Below are 20,734 nucleotides of genomic sequence, written 5' to 3' on the forward strand. Positions count from 1 at the left end.
CACATAAATTAAAGWTCTGTCAGAGAAGCACAATGAATTAAGACTACTCGGCTGAAGTAATTAGTGCCCTGAAATGTCTTGCCTTTCTAATGGACATTGCACTCCAGAGCAAGSATACTGGATCTGCTGCATTCTTCAGCCCAGTCTATTTGTGGACAGCAAGTCATCTCAGTGTAATCACCAAACCTGCAAATCCGTATGCATGTCATTTATTTTTCTCTGCTGAGACCACCTGGAGTATTCTCATCCTTAATGTAAGCACATAGGTAAGTATTTGCATGATCAGAACCTTGATTACATCTAACTTTCTCTGTTTTGCTTTCAAAAGATTCCAGTACAGTCTCGGAGTCTCATTGTGAGAACAAGAATTAAACAACATTTAAGCTCTTGAGAAAGAAGACAAATCCCACCCATTTAATAATCCAGTACTTGCATTAATATGGAGTGCCAAATTCTGCTTTCAATTTATTGGACCATTCAGGTGATAAAGAGAAGAGAACCCGGTCAGTCATTGGGCAAATGCCATTTGGGACAACTAAGCAGAACTGCATTGTAACATCCCCTGTTTTCCCCTCTGTTCTTTGGGTTGTGTGTCAAGCTGCGAAGGAATGATTAGCTGTTAGGGTCACCATAGTCCAATCACTTTTGTGAGGTACTGAAAGACAGGAATTCTTGATCCCAAAATTAGATAAATTAATGCATTTGAGAAGTCATTGATGTGCCTCTTGCCTCAGTTTCCCATCTGTAAAGCTGTAATGATAATACTGCCCTACCCATGGGGCTATGTTGGTTATCACAGTAAATCATATACCTTTGTTTTGATACATGTAAGCTGTGAATATATGTATAATTCCTGGAGGAGTTCACTTCTTTTCCCCAGCAATTCCTCCATATCCTATTTCACCCCTCAAGCCTCTCTTTATGTCTTATCAAAGGGTGAGGATTATCTGTGAATTTATTTTCAGGGAAATTTTAAAGAATGAAGATTATTTTAGCTTTGAGTTGTACATATGGAAATACAGAATGAATACATAGACAGTACTTTGACATCTGTGAAGTGCGATAGAAACACATATAATAAAATGCATAGATTCACTTCCAGTTTGAACAAACTTTTCATGCATACATTCAAAATAAAAGGAATACTTTAAAAACATTTGTGTGATTGGATTATTTGAACACTGACAGTTCTATTTTACAAAAATGCAATGAGAAAGATCAGGTTAATAGTATACCTTAGCATCAGGAATGACACCTTGGCAYATTTTAGGAGTTCTAAAATTCTCCCTTGTCTACAGCTCCATTTTTGATCTACTAAAATAACCCAATACACAACCAAAAAACCCAGATATACACACAAATTATTGTGGCCTTAATACAGAACAGAAATATTCTTCAGTCATTATCCTACATTAGTGACAGTTTTCAGCAACTGATGGAATACTCCATTTTCTAGCACATGAAAAGCTGCTTCCCATAGAAACTTTCTGTTACTACTCSCAGGCAATTTCTGCTGTTTTGAACAAAGTGCCTTACTATAGATCAGCATATATCAAGGCTGAAAAGTCAATCCCATTTGATAAAGAAATAGAAATACAGAACTAATTGCAAAAATTGTTCAAAATTGCACTTTGCCAGCACTTCTTTATACTCCAGCTTCTTACACAGGACCTGAAATCCGCATGAATAGGTGAGGATCACCATCATGCTTTGCATATCCTTACAGAAGGGTTCAGGATACACCTGGGACATGTGTGAGAGAYTGAATTGCCACCAAAATTGGGCCAGAGTCTACTATGATGATAAAAATCAGTAAGATTTTGCTATTGCCCTCATCTGGGCATATAAAGAGAACACAAATTACATAGCATCATTCTTGAGTAACCTATGTTAATATGCCTTAGAAAACAAATTAGTGATCCTAATCATCACAATGATTAGTTTGTGATTCTGTGATTCTGTGATTTTTTAAATGTATTGACATTATTCCCAAAGACCTTTAAACACTGACAGCAATCTCTTTTATCCTTCTCTATAAAAGGAAGGCAGAAAACAAGCACTACCACAGGGTRATTCAGAGATCCCAACTCATGGTCCTCCTCTATACTACTCTCTGGAGATGCTGTTCTCTTTTCACTTACTGTAGAGGGTACCTAGGCTGATGAGCCTCCAGTATGTTAAGTTAGCCTTTGAATTACCTTGCCCTTCTTGCCATCAAATGACTTCCCTATTTTTTCCTGACTTCCCTATTTATTTCCCTATTTATATAACATAAATTAATTCATAGGTTGTCACATGAGAAAAATACCTGCTTATCTTCAGTCCCGCTTATGTTTGACCACTGTTTCCTCTATACACCCAGGATGAAAGCACTGGATTGAACCCAGTTGAAATCAAGGAAAATACATTCATTAAGGGGCATTGGATCTGACCTTCTCTAAGGCCCTGTTCTTGCAAACACACATTCTTTCAGAGTACATGAATCCAAGCCACATTTAACTGTAATGCTAGTTTTGGCTCTCATAGGCTGAAGCACCCATTCCTGTACAGCCATAATATCCTTGAATYAGTGCCATGAATACAGCTGGACTACCTAGATCCATGAGAGATCTTTGCACAATTTTTCATTAAAAGCTAGAAGGTATGTATCTCAGTGCTGAAAAGACTGTTATACAAACATCCACGGGGAAGGTAATATTGTTCTATACATTTTAAAGTTTTGTTTTGCTTTTAATTTCAGTTTATATTCCTGAAGAATCACTCTTTATTAATAATTTTCAGAAGACTGAAACAATTCACATTTAGTAAGTGCAGAAATGGGTTCTGGTTTCCCAAGTGTCAAAATATGCTAATTATAAGTACAGCTACTTATTATTTTTCTACTTTCTATTTTTAATGCATACAAACACCCTTTAACTGTTAAAATTCAAAACTAAACAAATGTACTCATTCTACTTTTTATGAATCCAGCCCATTGTTCAAGAAAAAGAAATCATTCTTTACACAAAGATTTGCTCTGAAAATGCTGCCAAAGAAAATAACTTTGAGTTATTTGCTGCATAACTGCCACATGAGTACATTAAGGGTGCCTAGGGACAGCTTCGTCTTGAGCACATGACTTTTAAGAAAAAGCTTTTAAGTTCCATACTTAAAAATTGCTGCCATATCCCTTTTCTTTCCTTGATTTTTAAATTAACTCCACTTATCAGATACAGGGAGAAATCAGATGGATTTTGTTCCTATATTTTCAGTCATTTATCTAATAATGAGGTTTGTATTGCTCAGCTGCAATGAATTAAAGACATCATTGAGATTGTTAAGGTAATAGGTTTGTGTGTGTGTTAGTGTATGTATGTGTATATACATATATATATATATACACACACACACATATATGTACACACACCTATTTCCTATTTTTATATATATAACATACACACATATACGTGTGTGTGCATATTTATATATATATTTCATAGGTATTGTTTCCCAGAAAAATGGAGAATGTCAGCACTGGTATGAAACCTGAATAACTTGCCAGCCCATTAGGATTAGATGATCAAGACTGCCTAACTGTGAAAGCCTAAAAGCTCAAGACCTGGTATCTGGACTTAAGGAGAGCTATTTTTCACATAATCATGTAAGTCTTTGGATGAGAGGTCCATCTGCAAAGTGTTTGCCTCTTCCTAGGTAAGACTGGGTTTCAGAACCAGTAGACTTCTGATTTTTTTCAGAAAATTTTTAATATCCTTTTGGTGAAGTAATACAATTGCTCTGTCTCTCTAGAGTTGCACTGGCCAATCTGAAATAAATGCTATAAGAACAAACAGTGCTCTCTAGCAGGGTTTGTGGATCCCAAACACATCTCTTTGAAAAAGAGTATTTTCCCTAGATCATCCAGTAAGTGTCCCCAGACCAGATGTTTYATGGGCTGTGCCTTATGTCAGGTTCCTGAGAGCAAAAGCCCTCTCAAATATTACGGGACCAATCCAAAGTCCATTAAAGTTAACTGAAAGACTTGACATTGTGTCCCAGAATGACCATAAGAGGGTTTATGGGAAAAAATATTTGTTAATCAATCCAAGGCAAATATTCACCAAGCTATGGCTTGAATCAGAAACAGCTGCAGAGTCCAGAAGCAGAAATAAATTCAGGAGACCACACTGTGAAGGGGCAACAGGAAGAAAAGTGGCAGCAGAACTTTATCCAAGTAATAATATCGTTTTCTTTTTGTTCTAGATCACTGCAGGAAGWAACACCTTAAGAGAATTATGTTATACTGTAATTCAAAATTAGAAATCTGAAGGACAACAGGGGCCAAACCTTCCATAAAATTCATTTCATCTAAAAATCACAGCCACGAGCCCATACTGCTGAAGCTATATTGTCCAGAGAAACATGATAAAGATATCAGAGAAATGTGGTCTAGCAGCTAGCTGAGCAGCCAACACTCTAGAATCTCCCCGGACCCACAGCTTTGACGCATAGATTGTTTAGATTTAAAGAAACATCACTGAAAACCTCAAAAATAAAATATAATTTATTTTCTTCTGATTAAACTGACTTTTTAGGTTGCTCGGCTTGGAATATGACACTCCAATCTTCTGCTATAATACTGTTGATATACACAGTGTGAGGAGGGGAGCTGAGTGGGAAAAGGGGGGAATAGATACATCTAAACAGTCTAAAAAGACTCTTAGCATTTACTTGGCCCGCCTACTTATCTCACCCCAGCATGCTAAAAAATCCTAAGAAGCCCAAGCATTTTTGTCACACTAGGGTATAATTCTTGTCAGGGAATTTCCTGGATGATAATTCAGAGAATCTAAATATTCAATGGGAGATACAAAAATCTGCCACATTTTGCTTAGATTTTTTGTTATTTGCTTTAGATTTTTCCTGTTTCTCAGCCCTTGTCAACACTCTCAACAGTCCTGATTTTTGGGATGGCTGAGTGAATCAATAAGGTTCCTAGTCTGTGAAAAAGAAAGCATTTTTCTTGCACAATTTATCAGGATCTCAGAGGAAGACAAAGATATATTTGAAAGATAGCTGAGGGCATTTAGACAGGAATTTCTTKGGTTTCCCGTGCCTCCTCAACCAGCTATGATATAGACAAAATAAACCTAGTTAATATGACCTAAGTTTCTCACTTGGACAATATTCTTTTAGGGCATGATGATTACAGGAAATACATGTTTTGTGCATTAATAAACATGCAGAYAGAAAAGCAGATTTGCCAGTACACTCCTCTGTTTTATGTTGTCCTTGAGATCTAACTGGATCAGTGCAGAATTATTAGCACAGAAGTCAACTTGACCCAYGATTTTAACTGCACTTTCAGAGGAAAAGCCTTTATTCCTTTGACTGGGCATKAATATCCTTCCTTAAATGTATTATTAGCATTAATGACCTTACACTTTTATTTTGAAAGCAGAATACACTTTCAGTTACTTTATGGTCCATCCATAATACGAAATTCAGGTATAGTGTGAGTATACTCAAACACTCTCAATTTTAATAGGCTTCTTCAAAAGAACATCACAGTAGTTTTTGTGATATYCCATCAGTAACAAAAAATGCTAAATTTTATGTCTATACTATTTCTGATATTCCATTGTTTCATACAGAGGTGACTCTGTACCATTATTTGTTAAGCTTCAGAAATTTATCAGACTAACTTCATCATTTTAGAGCTTTAAATCTTCCAAATAAAAATTTGTGATCTTTTTTATTATTTGGTACTTTTGAGATGTAGTAACATTTTTATAGATTTATTACTTTTCAGATTGCAATGCCAAACACAAGGTTTATTGTCAAATAAAGTATCATTTTGTTTTTTTCATTGCCTGTGTTAGAATATTATTGCTTCTGTTCTACTATTGCTCATACCAAATTATTTAATTGGTTTTGTTTAGATCTAATCCTGGAAAGTATCCCAGCCAGAAAATATACAYGTAGTGAAATAGCGTGACTAGGCAATAAGAATGGACTAAAAATTATTTTGGAAGTTGTTCACAATGAAAAAAAAAAGCAACCAAATAAAAAATCCAAACAAAAATCTTCAAACAATAAAACAYTATTCTAATTTACTTCATTTTCTTTTAGGCCCCTACCCAGAAAATAATATTTCCTGCTGGATTTCATAGAATCCAAATCCATGAAAAGTCATTCATAATTATATGAAGTAAACCTTCAGAAACAAAGAGTCAGACTCATGTTGATTTAGGGAGGTTTGTAGCTATTCTCCCTGCATGTCATTGGCATCAATTTACCAGCACTGTCCTCACTTGATCTCTTTCAATAATCCCATCACAGTGGCTTTAACATAGAGGCACAATCTTAGAAAACCCCTCAACACAGATTCTCGGAAAAACTCCACATCACGCTCCTCAGATTGGTACTCTCTCTGTCATGCCAAGGCCATGCTGCTTCCTGAATCCTCTACAGCAGTCAAAGAACTGGCTATTTTTCCYTCTCACTTCTCTGCTCTGAAAGAGCATGCTCTGCTATAGCTTCTGTCAGGGAAAGCTAGCAGAGGCACTGAATCCATAATGTTTGAAGTATCATATGGACTCCTAATATTAATAATATTTAGCACTGAAGAAGCAGARCAATCTAGTTTCCAAACACTACAAAAACTTCACATAATCTCTTGGAGGCAAGCAAGTATTATCCCCCTATACAAAATCACAGACTCCAGATCAAAAAGGTTAAGTGGTATGTCTGAGTTTCACATTCAATCAGGTGCCAGTCATTGAATCTGGGTTATTGTGCCCCTAAATCAATCGTCTGCTTGCTTTCTGGCTTTACCCTTCTTGGAAGCAGACTCTTGAGTTTCCATTTCACCATATTATTTTATGTGAAAATCATGCTATGGGATAGGGAAGCAGATCACAGTATCACACTTCATGTAAGAGTTTCCTATTCACTGCTTCGAGCTGCACAGGATGTAAAGGTGTGCCATGCTACCATTTTATTTTAAATAACAGCATCCTCCTACCACGCAGATAAAAAAACAGCTGTATTCAAAATACCTGCAGCGATTCAGCAAAAGCATGAAACAGTGGATCAGAGTTGCTGCCTTTTTCAAAGGCAAAATTTCACCAGACACCTGGTAATCAGGATCTTTTTTTCTGGAGAGAGGCAATAGCTCTCAGCTTTCACCACTCACTGATCTCAGCAAGAGTGGGAAGCCTCTTCCCATACAGAAGCCAACCGCTCCAAATCCCCGTGAAAGAATAAGGGCTCTTGATCCAGAGATCAGGTCTGTGTCCTGCACACRAATGTTGTCTTCACTTGGACTATTGGTTCTGCTGAATGGTATTTCAAGAAGGTTTTATATATTTCATGTGTCAGCCAAAGAAACTGAAGAGGTCAACCAACAGGCTCTTGTAACACCTCCTGTCAGCAGAGTAGGGAAATCCTTTCCTCTGCTCAGTACTTCTTTCTCTGAAAGAGCCTCTGGGGCTCTCGTTCTCTCTTCTGTTCAGCTTTTGATCAGAGTGGAACAAGTAGGCACCAGCATCTCCATTCAGCCTCCTCRATCCTGTTCTGGTCTGAAGCCAAGAAAGTCCACCCCATATGTCATTCTCTGTGAGACTGCATTCAAGAGGAGTCCCAAATGTCTCGCCACTATCTTTACCACTACCACTGCCCCGCTTYGAAAATCAAGCTGACTGAAGCTGGGTTAAATTCTGATGCAGAACTCATTCTTTCTGGAATGAATTACTGTCATTTTTATCCTTACATATTATTGCATCCATTTAGTTAAGAAAGCTGTAGGCTACAGCTTGCACACAGCAGACAAACGGGCAAATTAGCCTCCCACAAGCACCCCCCAGCCAGTGTCATCCAGAAGATCACAAAGGCCCCACCATTTATTAGTATTCTCACAGAGAAATCTTAGTTGTTTTCTTACTTACTTTTCAAATTCTGAGTCCTTCATCCTAAAACAGGTGATCTCAATAATATGCTTTAGCGTGTGCCTTTTTATCTGTCCTGAATGGTTGTAGTCAAAAAGTCTGCAGTTCCTGATAATGCTTTTCACATTCTTCGCAATCTACAAATTACAAGTGATTTCAATAAACAGGAAACTAATACTGACACAACTGACACGACTGCAAGCACCGGAAAGCATTGCTAATACATAATATAAAATGTCATTTTATACCYTTTTCAATAATACAGAACAACCTTTCCTGGCATAGTAGGAAATATAACAATAACACTCCATAAGAAATGAATATTTTGCATTTATTGAATGTCTAAGGCAATTTCCTTTTAGAATGGCACTGGTAAACTTGAAAACTCTTTTATGCAAAGCGATGAATTTCAGATACAATTCATATATTAAACAGTAGACAAAAAACGTGCTTCCTTCAATGAATGAAACCTAGACATTTTCTAGAAACCAAATATCAAAGATCATAGCAGGTCCACATTTCGTAAGTATCAATGCCTTTCATAATATTAGTTAATTATTTGTGTTCTACATATACTGAAACATTCATTTTTTTCTCTTCATTTCAAAAATTACCAAAAACAAAAAAAAAAAAAAAAAAAAAAAAAAAAAAAAAAMCAMAAAGGAGATGAGAGGGCTAACAGAAAAAGGATACCRGGGACAAATTAATGAATATATTAACATTTTAGCAATTGCAACTCCCTTCTCTAAGTCTGTTAAAACTCTCTGTAATCCTGGCCTTAAAGTACACCTACAGATAGAAAATTGACAAAAAAAAAAGGAATTTTCAAGGGTTCTGTGCTTATTCTGTTCTATGCTGAATTTGCTCAGAAGCCTTGTTTAAAAATATCTCTTTGTAACTGCTACTTCTGCAAATACAACCTGGGAATTGAAAGTCAGGCTGTGTTCTTTCTGGCTCACATAATAGCAGCAATAATAAAGATTCTGCCACTGCTACTTACTCATTCATTCAGATGCGGCTGCCTAAGCCAGAATTAAATCCAGCTCAGTTGCATATGCTCTGCAGTGCTACCAGGAATAACAAGGAGGAAAAGTAATTGGAGGAAATCCTGATCACAGTGAAGTCAGGACTTCAGTGGAGCTAGGATTTCGTATCTTATTTGTTTGTTTTAAACAGAAGAGTTGAGATTCCAAATCTGGTACTCCCATTACTGAGCACTTATACAGAGTGATATAGGCCTATCTGTGGCTGTAACTACTCACTGAGGTAAGCAAAGGTTGCTCAGAGAAAGTAGCTATGAATCAAAGCAACCAGATTTGACTACTCCTTGGCAACTCGGCCTGGGTAAAAGGGATGGAAGAGGACAGATTTTTTTCTCTGGCTAAAAACAGAATGAAAAACAATTTTTATTCATAAAAAAATTTTTTTTCCTACAGTGATGTATTTAAGATGGCATGACCAAATTCAAATAAAAAATGATTAGGCTTCACCAAACTAGACTAGAATTTGTCTTGCCATGATTGGCAAAATATTTCCACCATAACTCCAAGCTTTTCACAGAGAGAGAAATGCAAAAATATTAACTAATTTCTCCCTGTATACCGGTTTAACTGAAATGGGCTATTTAATGGATGAAGCACAGGTYTGGACACCACGTTGTCTGGCACTTGCATTTTTCTGCCAGCTGGGTATGACAGGTTAAATAAGTACCAACTAGTTTATGCTACCAGAATCTTTCAGCAGAGATACTAGMAACAATGTTCCTGCTTGCTCTCCAGAGTATTAAGGCTATCACAGCACTTTCAGCAACCACAGGGCCTTGCCATAGTGTCTTTGGCATAATGTTCTCTGTTGTCACTGACATGTGCCAGCTGGCTGCTGCTCCCCACCCCAGCAGTGACTGCATTTCAACAGCATTTATGCATGTGAAGCACTTGGGGATCCCTTGGGAAGGGAGAGAATGAATATTTAAAAGTATTTTCTTATACTTCAGAAGCACAAAGGGTATCCACTGAAAATACGTCCTCCATAGATATTGTAACAGCAAGGACTTCCAAACGTACTCTTATGCAGACTGCAATTTACTGTGAAAAGATTTCCTGCCACAAGTTCATTTTTATAGCAATGCAACTGCCAACTACTATATATCAAGGCATTTCCCTCAGCAACTGCATGTCCCATAGATCGCTACTTGTAAGGTGTCACCTGTGCCATGTGTTGCTTCCGTCTCCCAGCCTTCATGGAACCTGCCTGGTGGCTCAAGATATTTGGCAAGGGCAGGAATGAAGATCTGGAAAGGGGCTTTCATGCACTCCTGTTGCCTCAACACATACCCTCTCTCTGGCATTGAATGAGTCAGAGAGAGGCTTTAGGGAATGCCTGAGACAAACAAGCCCCTAGCATTATGGATAGGAGAACTGTGCTTTCCAGAGAAGGCAGCAGGCTGGATGGGGAGGCAAGGGAAGTTCTGCACAGATGTGCTGAGATGGTTTGCCTATCGAGGGGGATACGTATGGGAGAGACTGGGACAGATACACTCTTTCTTCTGCAGGGAAAAAAAAAAGAAAAAAAAGCTGCTTGCCCTTGACATGAGGATCAGAAGCAAAATCTGTGTGTTCAAACTTGCAGTTGCTGCCCCTCATTAGAGTTGTTCTGTCACTCTAATAAACAACATATGGGAAATCTGGAGATTGTTGTTTGCCAAAAAAAAAGCAAAAATAGTAAAATTTTAGCRGTAGGAATGGCATATTCTACAGAAATATGCTGTAAGGAGTAAGTTGGGGACACAGTGGTAAAACAYGTTGCCTTCTTCCATTTTTGTGAAAATGTGTCAAAAATGTACAAATTAGCAATGAAAACCCCATGCACTAACACCTGGCACCATCTCTGGCAAAAGGACTAGAGCTCAGATGTGCTTTCAAGGCAAAGCAGGCAACACAGGACAGCTTGGAAGCTAACTGCCCCTGTCASTGTTCCTGGAGGGACTGCTGCATCACATCTCATATCATGGGGTCTCCAAAATAACATTCCAGGGAGAGAAGGAGGTGCATTCCTCCATGTGAGCCAAACTGCACAGGGCAGGAAAAGCAAGACCTTCAGTCACTTCGCTTCCACAGTCCATCTCAGGACAGTCTGATAGCACTCTGTAGCAGTCTCACTGTCTGAATGTCTTTTTCCTTCAGCTAGCACACCCATGCAGAGATACACACTTAGATTTCTTGCCCTTCATAGCATTCTACTATAAAAGGCATCAGTGGAAGAAGAGGGTAGGGGAAGCTTTTAGAGTTATGAGATATGCATCATTACCAAATGGAAGATTTCAATCTGCAAAGATCTATCAATCTAGTATATTACAGACAGAGATACATGTATCATACTTTGTTTGTTTTGTTAAAAAATAAAGAAAGAAAATAAATGCATGAAAAATATTCTTCTCTTGCTATAAACACATCAGTGCTCATTTTCTCTATATTCTACTTTGGGCCATTTTGTGTAAAATCTTTAATTAAAGTTTTTCTTTGAAATTGTCATCATCAAACCAGAAGAAAGAAAGTAAAAAACGGAAGGACACAGCTGTGCATATACGAAGTGCTATTCAGTACCAAATGAATTGGAACAAAATAAGTATCGTGACTGTTATGCTCTTAGTTTTGGCTCTGTATTCTCAGTAGCACAGTCTAACTTGTCACTTTATATTGATTCCATCTGTTTACACTCTGCAGAGTATTGGCTTCCTACGGTGAACATTTCCTATTTACCAGCTGGTAAAGATAGGCCCAAATCAGATAGAAAAGAATTAGACTATTTTCAGATCCTCATAAATGTAAAATCAAAATTAATGGGGGAGGGGAGATAAAAGTAGGCGGAGTGAGGAAGATATATGGGCCTGATGCTTTTTCATACCAATAGCCCTTTATACCCCTTGAACAATTTTTAGAGACCTTGAAATTCGTGTAATGAGGATACAAAATAAATAAATTTCCAGGCCCATTTTTACATTTCACATTTACAGTAAGACTGTTCATGAAAAGTGCATCAATTCTAGTACTTCAGTAATCTTTAAAGAGAAACAATTGGGGTCTCACACAAGCTAGCTAGTAGTGAGACTTTCACATAAAATAGATGTGCACATGCAGAATAGAGCCATCTTTGTATGCTGACAAATTGAGTTTTCATTATTTCCTTTTCTTGCTTGCTGGATTACTTTCTTAAGGAGACAGTATCATTTGGAGGTATGGACTCACCTCCACAGAGTATTTTTGCTGTTATAAAAAACTATTCTAGGCTGCAACCGTTTCTTGAACACCGACTTATTTTTTAACATTCAGGAACACTATGTCACTGAAATCTAGGCTCCTTTCTGTGATGGCATGTCCTTTTGCAAATATTATTGGCGACCAAATTCTGTTCCTATTTTTGAAGTTCTAGGAGCCAAATCAGTGAAATTTCACTCAATATGGAGGAAGAAGACAGGTTTGGGTGCTTGGGAGCTCAGCAGCCCTTTATTGAACAAGTCTCTACTGCACCAAGGCAGCAGCATGTAGTCAGGACATCCACTGGCCAGGATCATGGAAAAGAAAGGTCTGGGGTTCTGGAATTATATGAAAGTACACACATAAAAAAGTGCATAACTATTGCAACTACACTGCTGCCTTACTTCCTCAAACACTCACTGAGTCAGTAGAGAAGAGCTTTTTCATGCACCATCATTCATATACCCAGGCACACATCTGTTTAGCATTTGGCCCAGCTTCCTGCTGGGAAGGCTCACAAAGCAGCACTGRGGATTCTAAACATTGTGGCCATTTTCCTACAGTATTTTCTACAGCTGTTACTTCTCTTCCTTGATTTTTTTTAAACTTGCTTTTCCCAAGATACTGACCTTCAGTAGTAACATTTTATTGCATATAACTAGAAATGATGGAGACACTCCTACAGTCAAAGCTAAACCTAASAGCTTTGCCGTGGCATTCGAAATATTCAAAATTTTTTCCTAGCTTATCTTTGCTTTACTAAGCAGGTACGGTTAACTACAAAGGCAGTAAGGTGTACTTTCCACAAGTACAACTGATAACTTTAGCATCATAAAAGCACTCAAGGATGTGTTCGGATCATTTGATTAAATGAAATGTCAGCACAGCTACAGTGTCTAACTGCAGCAGAGTCATGAGAAATCCAAGGCTGTCTGTCAGATCTCAGTTCCCCTTTGCTTTTCACTGACTTGCTGTTTTCCTGATCTTGGAAATTGCTGTAGTTATAAGGCCTAAATAGAGGTATATGTGCCCAGGTTTATGTGGCAGGAGGTCCAAACATGCATTTCTTTTTCTCCCTACAAGGAGAAAGCTGGTATTCTTTATTTTATGGAGGGCATTAAGACTTTTGTTCTCTATTTTTTTTTTAATGTGCACACACAAATTCACAACCCAGTCAAAGTAACAAATATAAAYGTATCCTTAACCGATGAGGGGCATTCAAATGGAAACACAATATGGTTTGGCTTGGGACTAACTACTGTGATATTTCACTGATGAATATTTATTTCAAAAATTGTATGAGTTCTCAAGTGTATCTGAACAATTATCTGCATACATGATACACTTACATACCTTGAAATACTTATTTAACTGAATTGTTCCTGAAATATTTATGTAGTAGTAACCTCACCTTAAGTTAATATTTTCTGTTAATAGAGCTATTATATGTATTTTTAGTATATTTCACAATGTCCTTAAAAAAACATACTACAGAACCTTGTAAACTAAATGCGCCAGAAATCTAATTAGGACTTTGGAGGATATTTTCAATTCATAAATTCTATAATAAGAAGATATTTCAGCTGTTTCTTTTGTGATAGGAAATACTTAACATGAAAACGTAAATGTTACTCTTCAGTTAGCTGCATATAGCCAAATGAATAAAAGCTATGGCATTAATAATAACTACATCCAGCTATGATTGATAGGCTTTTCTACAGTGAGGAAAGATTGTCTTGGATACAATCTGTCCTAACAGCCTTGCGATATGTTAATATTTTATTCAGACTAGAGTGAGGATATATTCAGACGTCTTTCTCAATGTAAGGGAAGCAAATGGGTTGCAAACACTACTGCAGCCCTGAGGTGCAGTAACAGCTGTGAAATCAGGAAGATTTTATTTCACTCTCCCAAATTACAGGCCAAGCCCATGCCAAGCACAGCAGGAGGTTGGGTTTTCCTTGGAATTTACATCAGGTTATGTTTAAGGTATGTTTTTCTTCTATGAAGAGTCTTGGGGTAGAGGCAGCAGACTAATACAATGCTCTAGAAGGCATGGAATACTTTCCTGAGGAGCTCCGTGTCCTTGAAAATAGTAACTATTATCAGGCATGATATCTGGCATTGGGTTAACTTAAAAATATCCAAATATAATGCAAGATCACCATGGTGACAGATAGATTTGGTGGCTGRATACTTTTAAGCAAAAAGAATGTAAATGCCTAAGATGCCATTCTTCTGATATGATAAAATATTTTACAATAGTATTGCAAACAGGTAAACAATTATGGAAATTGTACTGCCACAGAAAATCTGGTTTCTTAAATAAATCAGGCCTTGTTATTTGAGCCAGAAGCATTTAGTAATTGAGAAATAAAATCACAGTGCGATTAACACAGTCCTATGCCAGAGATCTGTTATAAGACAGCTCAAAAGAGAAGAGTGCTTAGGTTTCTGATGCTAAAAAGGGATTCTCAGTGAGGATTAGAGCAGAAGCTTCCAAAATACTACTTAGTATTTTRGCATCATTAAAAAACAAACAAACAAACAAACAAAAACAGTAACAAAACCCAAATGCACCATTTTGACCAGATCTGCATTACGGAACCGCATGGCAGCATCCTTCTAAAGATGTTACTAAATTAATATCAGTATACCAGCAGCACCAAATATTTATTATTATATCTGAAGTGAATTACTAYACCAGCACTTAGCTGGTATTATTACCCTGGTCAACATACTTTCTCTTTGAGGAGGGATTCCAGTTGACTTAATGTCATCGTTTGGCTACTTCGGCTGTTTTTCAACCTAAAAATAAATAGTATCATTAAAAAAGATTAGATGTTTGTGTAACACACACATTATAGTATTGTTGAAGGCCACTGTATTGACATCAGTGGGATTTTTGCCTTAGCATGTGAAGAACTACAAACGTATGACAATGGCTTGATCTTGCTTTCATTCTAGCTGTTGTTCACAGCCCTGCACTGCTTCTTGAGAAAACGTCCACAAATCTAGATCCCTTTGGGCAGAAGACAGATGTGGCACCCATTACTAGGAACTTTTAAAAATCTATTTAAAATAAAATAATAAAAAAGATACGTTAACTTGCTTTTGTTTCTTCTTGCCATTGACTTGCATCAAGCAAGAAAACAGGTCATTTTCATAGTCAATTAGTAGCAAAGTTTACATTCACAAAGGGGTTCTCTGGATGCTAAGTCCCATTCAGTGGTTTCAGCCTCAAGCACCTTCTCCTGAAATTTTATTCATATCTAACATTTGTGCTTTAAAGTCCTAAAAGCCAAGCTCTGCCATAATTTCAGCCTCTGAATTCAGTGGAATTGCCCAAGTTCTAAACAGGAGAGAAAATAGCTCTAATAATTCCTCTCAGAAAAACTTCTTCGGAAAAACAGCACCYATCCTGCCCTCTAGTGGTGAAATTATATATACATATATTCACAGCTGTAACAATCCTATCATTATTTTTGCTTCCCTACATTGCACATATTTTCAGTGAAATTCTCTAACAAACAAGATAGCTGAAAGACAATATCTTATAAGCATGACCCTTACCATCTATATTTTAGTGAGTTTAAATATAAATCAAGAAAAGTATCTTATATATTCTTCCTGAAAGTTAGAGGAAGATCTAACTCCACATATATAATAAGAACAGATACTACACATGATCTTAGCCAAAAGGCCAAGAAGTGAATACGCTTTACCATTTTTAATATTTCCATGTAATTAAGAAAAGATTAACCTTTTACCCAATGAAAGATCCTTCATTTGTTATTTAATTAGTTTTCACTAATTAATTAGAATTTTTTAAGCTCCTCTGTTTCAGAGAGAGAGTAGCTTAGGTCCCTCCTTTTTTCAGCTTTTCTTTTGCTGCTCCTCTTCCTCCTCCCTCCTTTCAAAGTCCTAATCCCATTTTTGTATCCTCAGTATTACACTCTTTCATTCACTCTTTGTGTGAGAGTTTTCTTGGCTTTGCACTTGCTGGGAACAAAGTTGGACTGGAATTTACATAATATTTTCTGAGGCAACTCTTTATTGAAGCCCAGATCATACAACCCCACAGTACAAAATGAAGGAAAAGGAATTTCCCTGCATATCCCCTCTGCAGAATTCCATCCTTTACATTGCACTGGGGGTGGGGAGGAAAAGTGTGGTGGTGCAAAACATTAAGTGGTCCACTGAGAAAGCTACTGTAAGAGTATAGAATATTTTTATTTTTATGTAGAGTATGGCTCTACTTTCCATTTTACTTTTCAAATAGCATTCTTCATTGAAATAGAAGAATCMCAGATCACACAAAGTTGGTGTTTCTTCAACTTTAGTGTCGACAAGTTACTTGCATTGGAAGTGAAGAGGCAGGCAGGTTATTTACTTCTAAAGGAATTAATCCTTTAACATTGTAACTCTCAAATTACTGGGACCTTTAGCTTGGTTTCTATATTTCCCTTAAAGACAGGGCAAGCTGCGTAATAATTTCTAAATCTCTAATAAATGCAATTGTTTATAATTTCTTTCAAACACAATAACTCTTAAGACTCATAAGACTTAAAGGTTAATGTATTTCCATTAGCAGATCAACGGCTTAGCGAATCATTCCCTTCCCTTTGGCAATCAAATAACATTCCTATGGCAACTACACCAATTATGTATTCAGAAAAGAAAAGTTTTAGAAAAGCATTTACTACATCTCTATCTCACTAGAAGCTCAAGTGAGAAGCTCGATTCTGCTTTGAAAGATAGACAACAGGCAAGAGATTCACGACTACAATTTAGGAGCAATTTGAGCACATAATATGAAACACTTACCTTTTTAGCATGCTGGGACTCTTGGCAACTTCAGTGAACTTTGACAGGAAGTCAAGATATGGCACAGTAACTTTGCCAATGTTGGGGATCTGTATTTCAATGAACATGGATAAGAACATGGATAAGAACATGGATAAGACCTGTAGCAATAACAGATACTTTACTTCCATTTGCAATAGTAATTTATTCTTTTCTTAAAGAGACAAAAATAAATAACCTTGCTTTTCTTCTACTCATCATACATTAATCAGCAACTTTTCCAGAATTAAGTAGAGCATGAATTTAATATCTGGTAAATCCCCCAACAAGGAGTTATAGCCTACAAGTCTTTCCATCATGTAAAACAAGGATTTGTCATTTCTCTGCTCTCTGATCTTTTACATCTATTTGTGAAAGTCTATTCATTTTCATTAACATCTGTAACACATTCTTCTGTTGTTTAAAAAGAATATTTAATATATTTTAAGTGTATATGTGTCCCCATACTGATGATTTACTATTAGCAAAGAATTTAACATCAATCTTAGCTAAAACGGAGATAGCCTTTTACAGACTGATTAGTTCAAAATGCAATTATARTAGTCCAGCTTACCCACACTAAACAAACAAGAGTCAACAATCAAACTTATTAGAAAAACATATAAACCTTAGTATCTCTTACACTTTCTGGACAGAAATTTAATTGCACAATAACCCTGGTGCAGACTGTGCTTAAGAATCCTTCCCTGTTTTGGATAACTGTTAGTCACAGTATCATCTGAATACCTGATGTTCTATAACGTCCACTCTGTCTATGGTTTATAAAGTGGCAACTACTGGAAGTTAGCCAAGAAACTCCCAGTACAGACAAAAAGCACCTGGTCTCTGATTCAAAGTTTACAATCTAATCTACCCACATTGGTAACACTGCATGTATATTAGTTTCAGCTGCAAGAGTTCTTTTTTGTTTTATTTTGCTTATTAATCATGGAATCTTCTASTAAATCGCAACTCTTTCAACTAGTGAGACCAGCCACACAAATAGAATCCTCTTACAAAATACCAATGGTCAAATCCAGTTAACATTTCTTTTGCAAGTTTTCTATTGCTTTGATTTGAACTACTCACATAACGATATGATCGTATTAGCATCTCTTTCATAATACTGGTTTGGAACCTGCTTCCATTGAAACCTGTGGAAATTTTGTTCTTGACATCAATAAGAACAGCCTCTAAATGATTATAAACAGCAATGACATAGCATACCTCTGCCAGCATAGCATCAAATTCAGCTTGTGTTAGAGGGAAAAGAAAAGTTTCAATCACTCTCCTGAATTCACCCTTTGTGACTGTCAGGGTCTGACCAACATCAAGAGTCTGAAATGCTTTTTTCAGTTCATCTTCTTTTTCAGCTGTCTTTTGAAGTAAGATCTGCCCAATGTCCCGGGAGAATAATGTGGGATCTGGGACAGAGCTCACAGATGCAGCTGTAAAATATATTAGGCAGTCATCACACACTCCTAAGCCTGGCAAAGTCACATATTTTTCTGAGAATTCAGTATAAACCAGTATATTCAGTATGATCTGCATAGACATACAAGCAGATCAAGCAGATCAGTTATTGTTTATCCACTGATTTAAAAGCAATAAACAATTGTAAGTATTTTAATAAGATACTCACATCTTTTCCTGATACTATAGCCAAAACAAGAACTTGGAACATTCAGTTATGTGCWCAAAGTTAAAACACAAATAAAATCACAGTACCTAAGTACATTCTTTGACAAAAGCCCTCCCCTTTCAGACTACAGATAGGACCCCTTCACCTTGTAAAAGTTAGAGACTTTTTTCAGTTATTGAGCMTTGTATAGAGATATCATCTACCAGCAGAGTCACCATTCATTGTCTGCAGGTGGAGTCTACCACTCCTAAATCTTTTAGAGCAAGTCAGCACTCCGCTCCTAAAAAATGCCTGGCAATGAAGAGAGAGTGAAACTACTCGACAGTGCAATGTAGCATACAGGGATGCCTTCTATTACTTCAGACACTTCTGGCTCTCATTAGACCTGAGTAAAAATTAAACAAGGACTAAAAGATTCGGCCTGATGTTTCTTTTGGATTAATAATGAGCCAGGTTCAGCCACAGCTATGAGAATTTAATTACCTACCACTTGAATCAATGGGAGTTTTTATATACAAATCTGAACACAGAGGTGATTTCATATGCATTTACCTTTTTTCCATACTTTAATCTAGGATCTGCTCTCAAACAACATGTAGCTGCCTTCAGAGGAAGCTTTGTTTACAAGAAGGAAAATCGCAAAACATGGCTTTTTGTTATTTACAGCTTTGCTGCAGTTTTACAGGAGCCAACTTTTTTCTTATGCTCATCCCTTTCTTACAAAGAAAAGATACAATCATGGATGCCTTGTACATTTCGTTTTTACTTTGAGCAATTCTGACAAAAGAAAGCATTCAAATTCACAGCTGGATACAGCTTTGGTGAAATCAATAGAGCTGTCAGAGTTTACCCCAACAATGAATCTGACCCTAAATCTAAAACTACGTGGCAAAGAGAGAAGGAAAAGTGACATGAACTGTGATGGAGGAAGCCTTGCATGATAATAATTTAAAAACACTTGCAAGAGAAATGTCCACTTTGGGATTAGCAGCAAATCCCAGATTGATTGGAACAAACTATAAATCTTACTGTTCCAAAAAATGAGCATTCTGTGGTAAGTGTATAGCCATTTCAAATGATTTCCTAAAGGATAAGATGTAGATCAAGTCTGATAATGTATAATAATTGGCAATAGTTATCTTGTATGATTCAAGAATATGAGTGAGACAGAGGTCTAAAGCAGGAATCTCTCCCTCATGATCCAATGGACTGCAGAGAAGGGCCTGTTTCCCTACCAGTATGCAAGCAGGAGGAAGAGAAGGCAGATGAGAAGGGCCAYGGCTCCCTCCTCCACCCTCTCTCCATAAACAGAACAAGACTGATTTTGCTGACGTCCAAAGGATCCAAGGAATGTAGTGTATCTTCTCTCAAAGCACTTCACAAAATGTGCYTCGGACAGCCCTACATGGCACAAGGTATCTTTGGCCACGGCAACTTGCTATGCTGAAAGGCACCACTGACCCCAAAGTAAATAACAGGACAGAAAGGATTAAGGGGGCAACGCTACCTGCAAGTGAAGAGAGAGAATTGCTTGTCCTCTCGGCAATTGAAGGATTTTGATTTAAAGCCCCAAGGCTATGAAAACTTAGATCTCAGTACAAACCCTCACCTGATTTAATTGACTTCTGCCTACTGCCACACAATGATGCTCTGCTTCGTGTAGACTGAGGTCGTGGGGTAAATGTGATTCCTTGAGAGGAGGGATGTAAGGCACTTAAGTCCTCTGCATTTGCCACTCTGGCCATGGTCTCCCTGGATTTAAAACAGAATTATGAGAGTACATTAAAATACAGGACATAAAAAGAAGCAGCATGGCTGGCAACAGCAAAAAGAGAGACAAAAACTGACTTCTTGACAAGAAGCCTAATCTGCTGATAAAAATTTTGACTGTGACAGTATCCAACACAATCACAGAAATTTTTGACTCAGTTCTAGCTGACTAGCAGTGACCAGATGAAAAAGCTCCTGCGTTGGTGCTTTCAAATGCACTGTTTAGAGTAAGAGACATTAATACACTCATTTACCAAATAACAGAGAATTATCTGTCAAAGGGTTTTTGGCTATTATCT

The 20,734-nt window shown here is 37.2% G+C and overlaps 1 protein-coding gene and 1 non-coding gene across 2 annotated transcripts in view; both read right to left on the minus strand.

Annotated features, from left to right (window-relative positions):
- Positions 1-20,410, minus strand: part of EFCAB6 (EF-hand calcium binding domain 6) — a 109,479-nt gene extending 89,069 nt beyond the window's left edge. The window contains exons 1-5 of the mRNA XM_085324440.1: positions 20,275-20,410; positions 18,251-18,471; positions 17,006-17,094; positions 14,920-14,986; positions 7,926-8,062 (exon numbers count right to left, since the gene is read on the minus strand). Coding sequence (XP_085180566.1) covers positions 7,926-8,062; positions 14,920-14,986; positions 17,006-17,094; positions 18,251-18,471; positions 20,275-20,410 — 650 coding nt within the window. The remainder of the gene's footprint in view (positions 1-7,925; positions 8,063-14,919; positions 14,987-17,005; positions 17,095-18,250; positions 18,472-20,274) is intronic.
- On the minus strand, positions 15,765-15,893 carry LOC146584620 (U2 spliceosomal RNA). Its single transcript, XR_014898176.1, has one exon. It is a non-coding gene; the product is annotated as a U2 spliceosomal RNA (small nuclear RNA).
- Positions 20,411-20,734: the final 324 nt, after the last annotated feature.

Source organism: Rhea americana, unplaced genomic scaffold (genome assembly GCF_003343005.1).
Source record: "Rhea americana isolate MKP2758 unplaced genomic scaffold, rheAme1 scaffold_91, whole genome shotgun sequence".
NCBI classification, from domain to species: Eukaryota; Metazoa; Chordata; class Aves; order Rheiformes; family Rheidae; genus Rhea; species Rhea americana.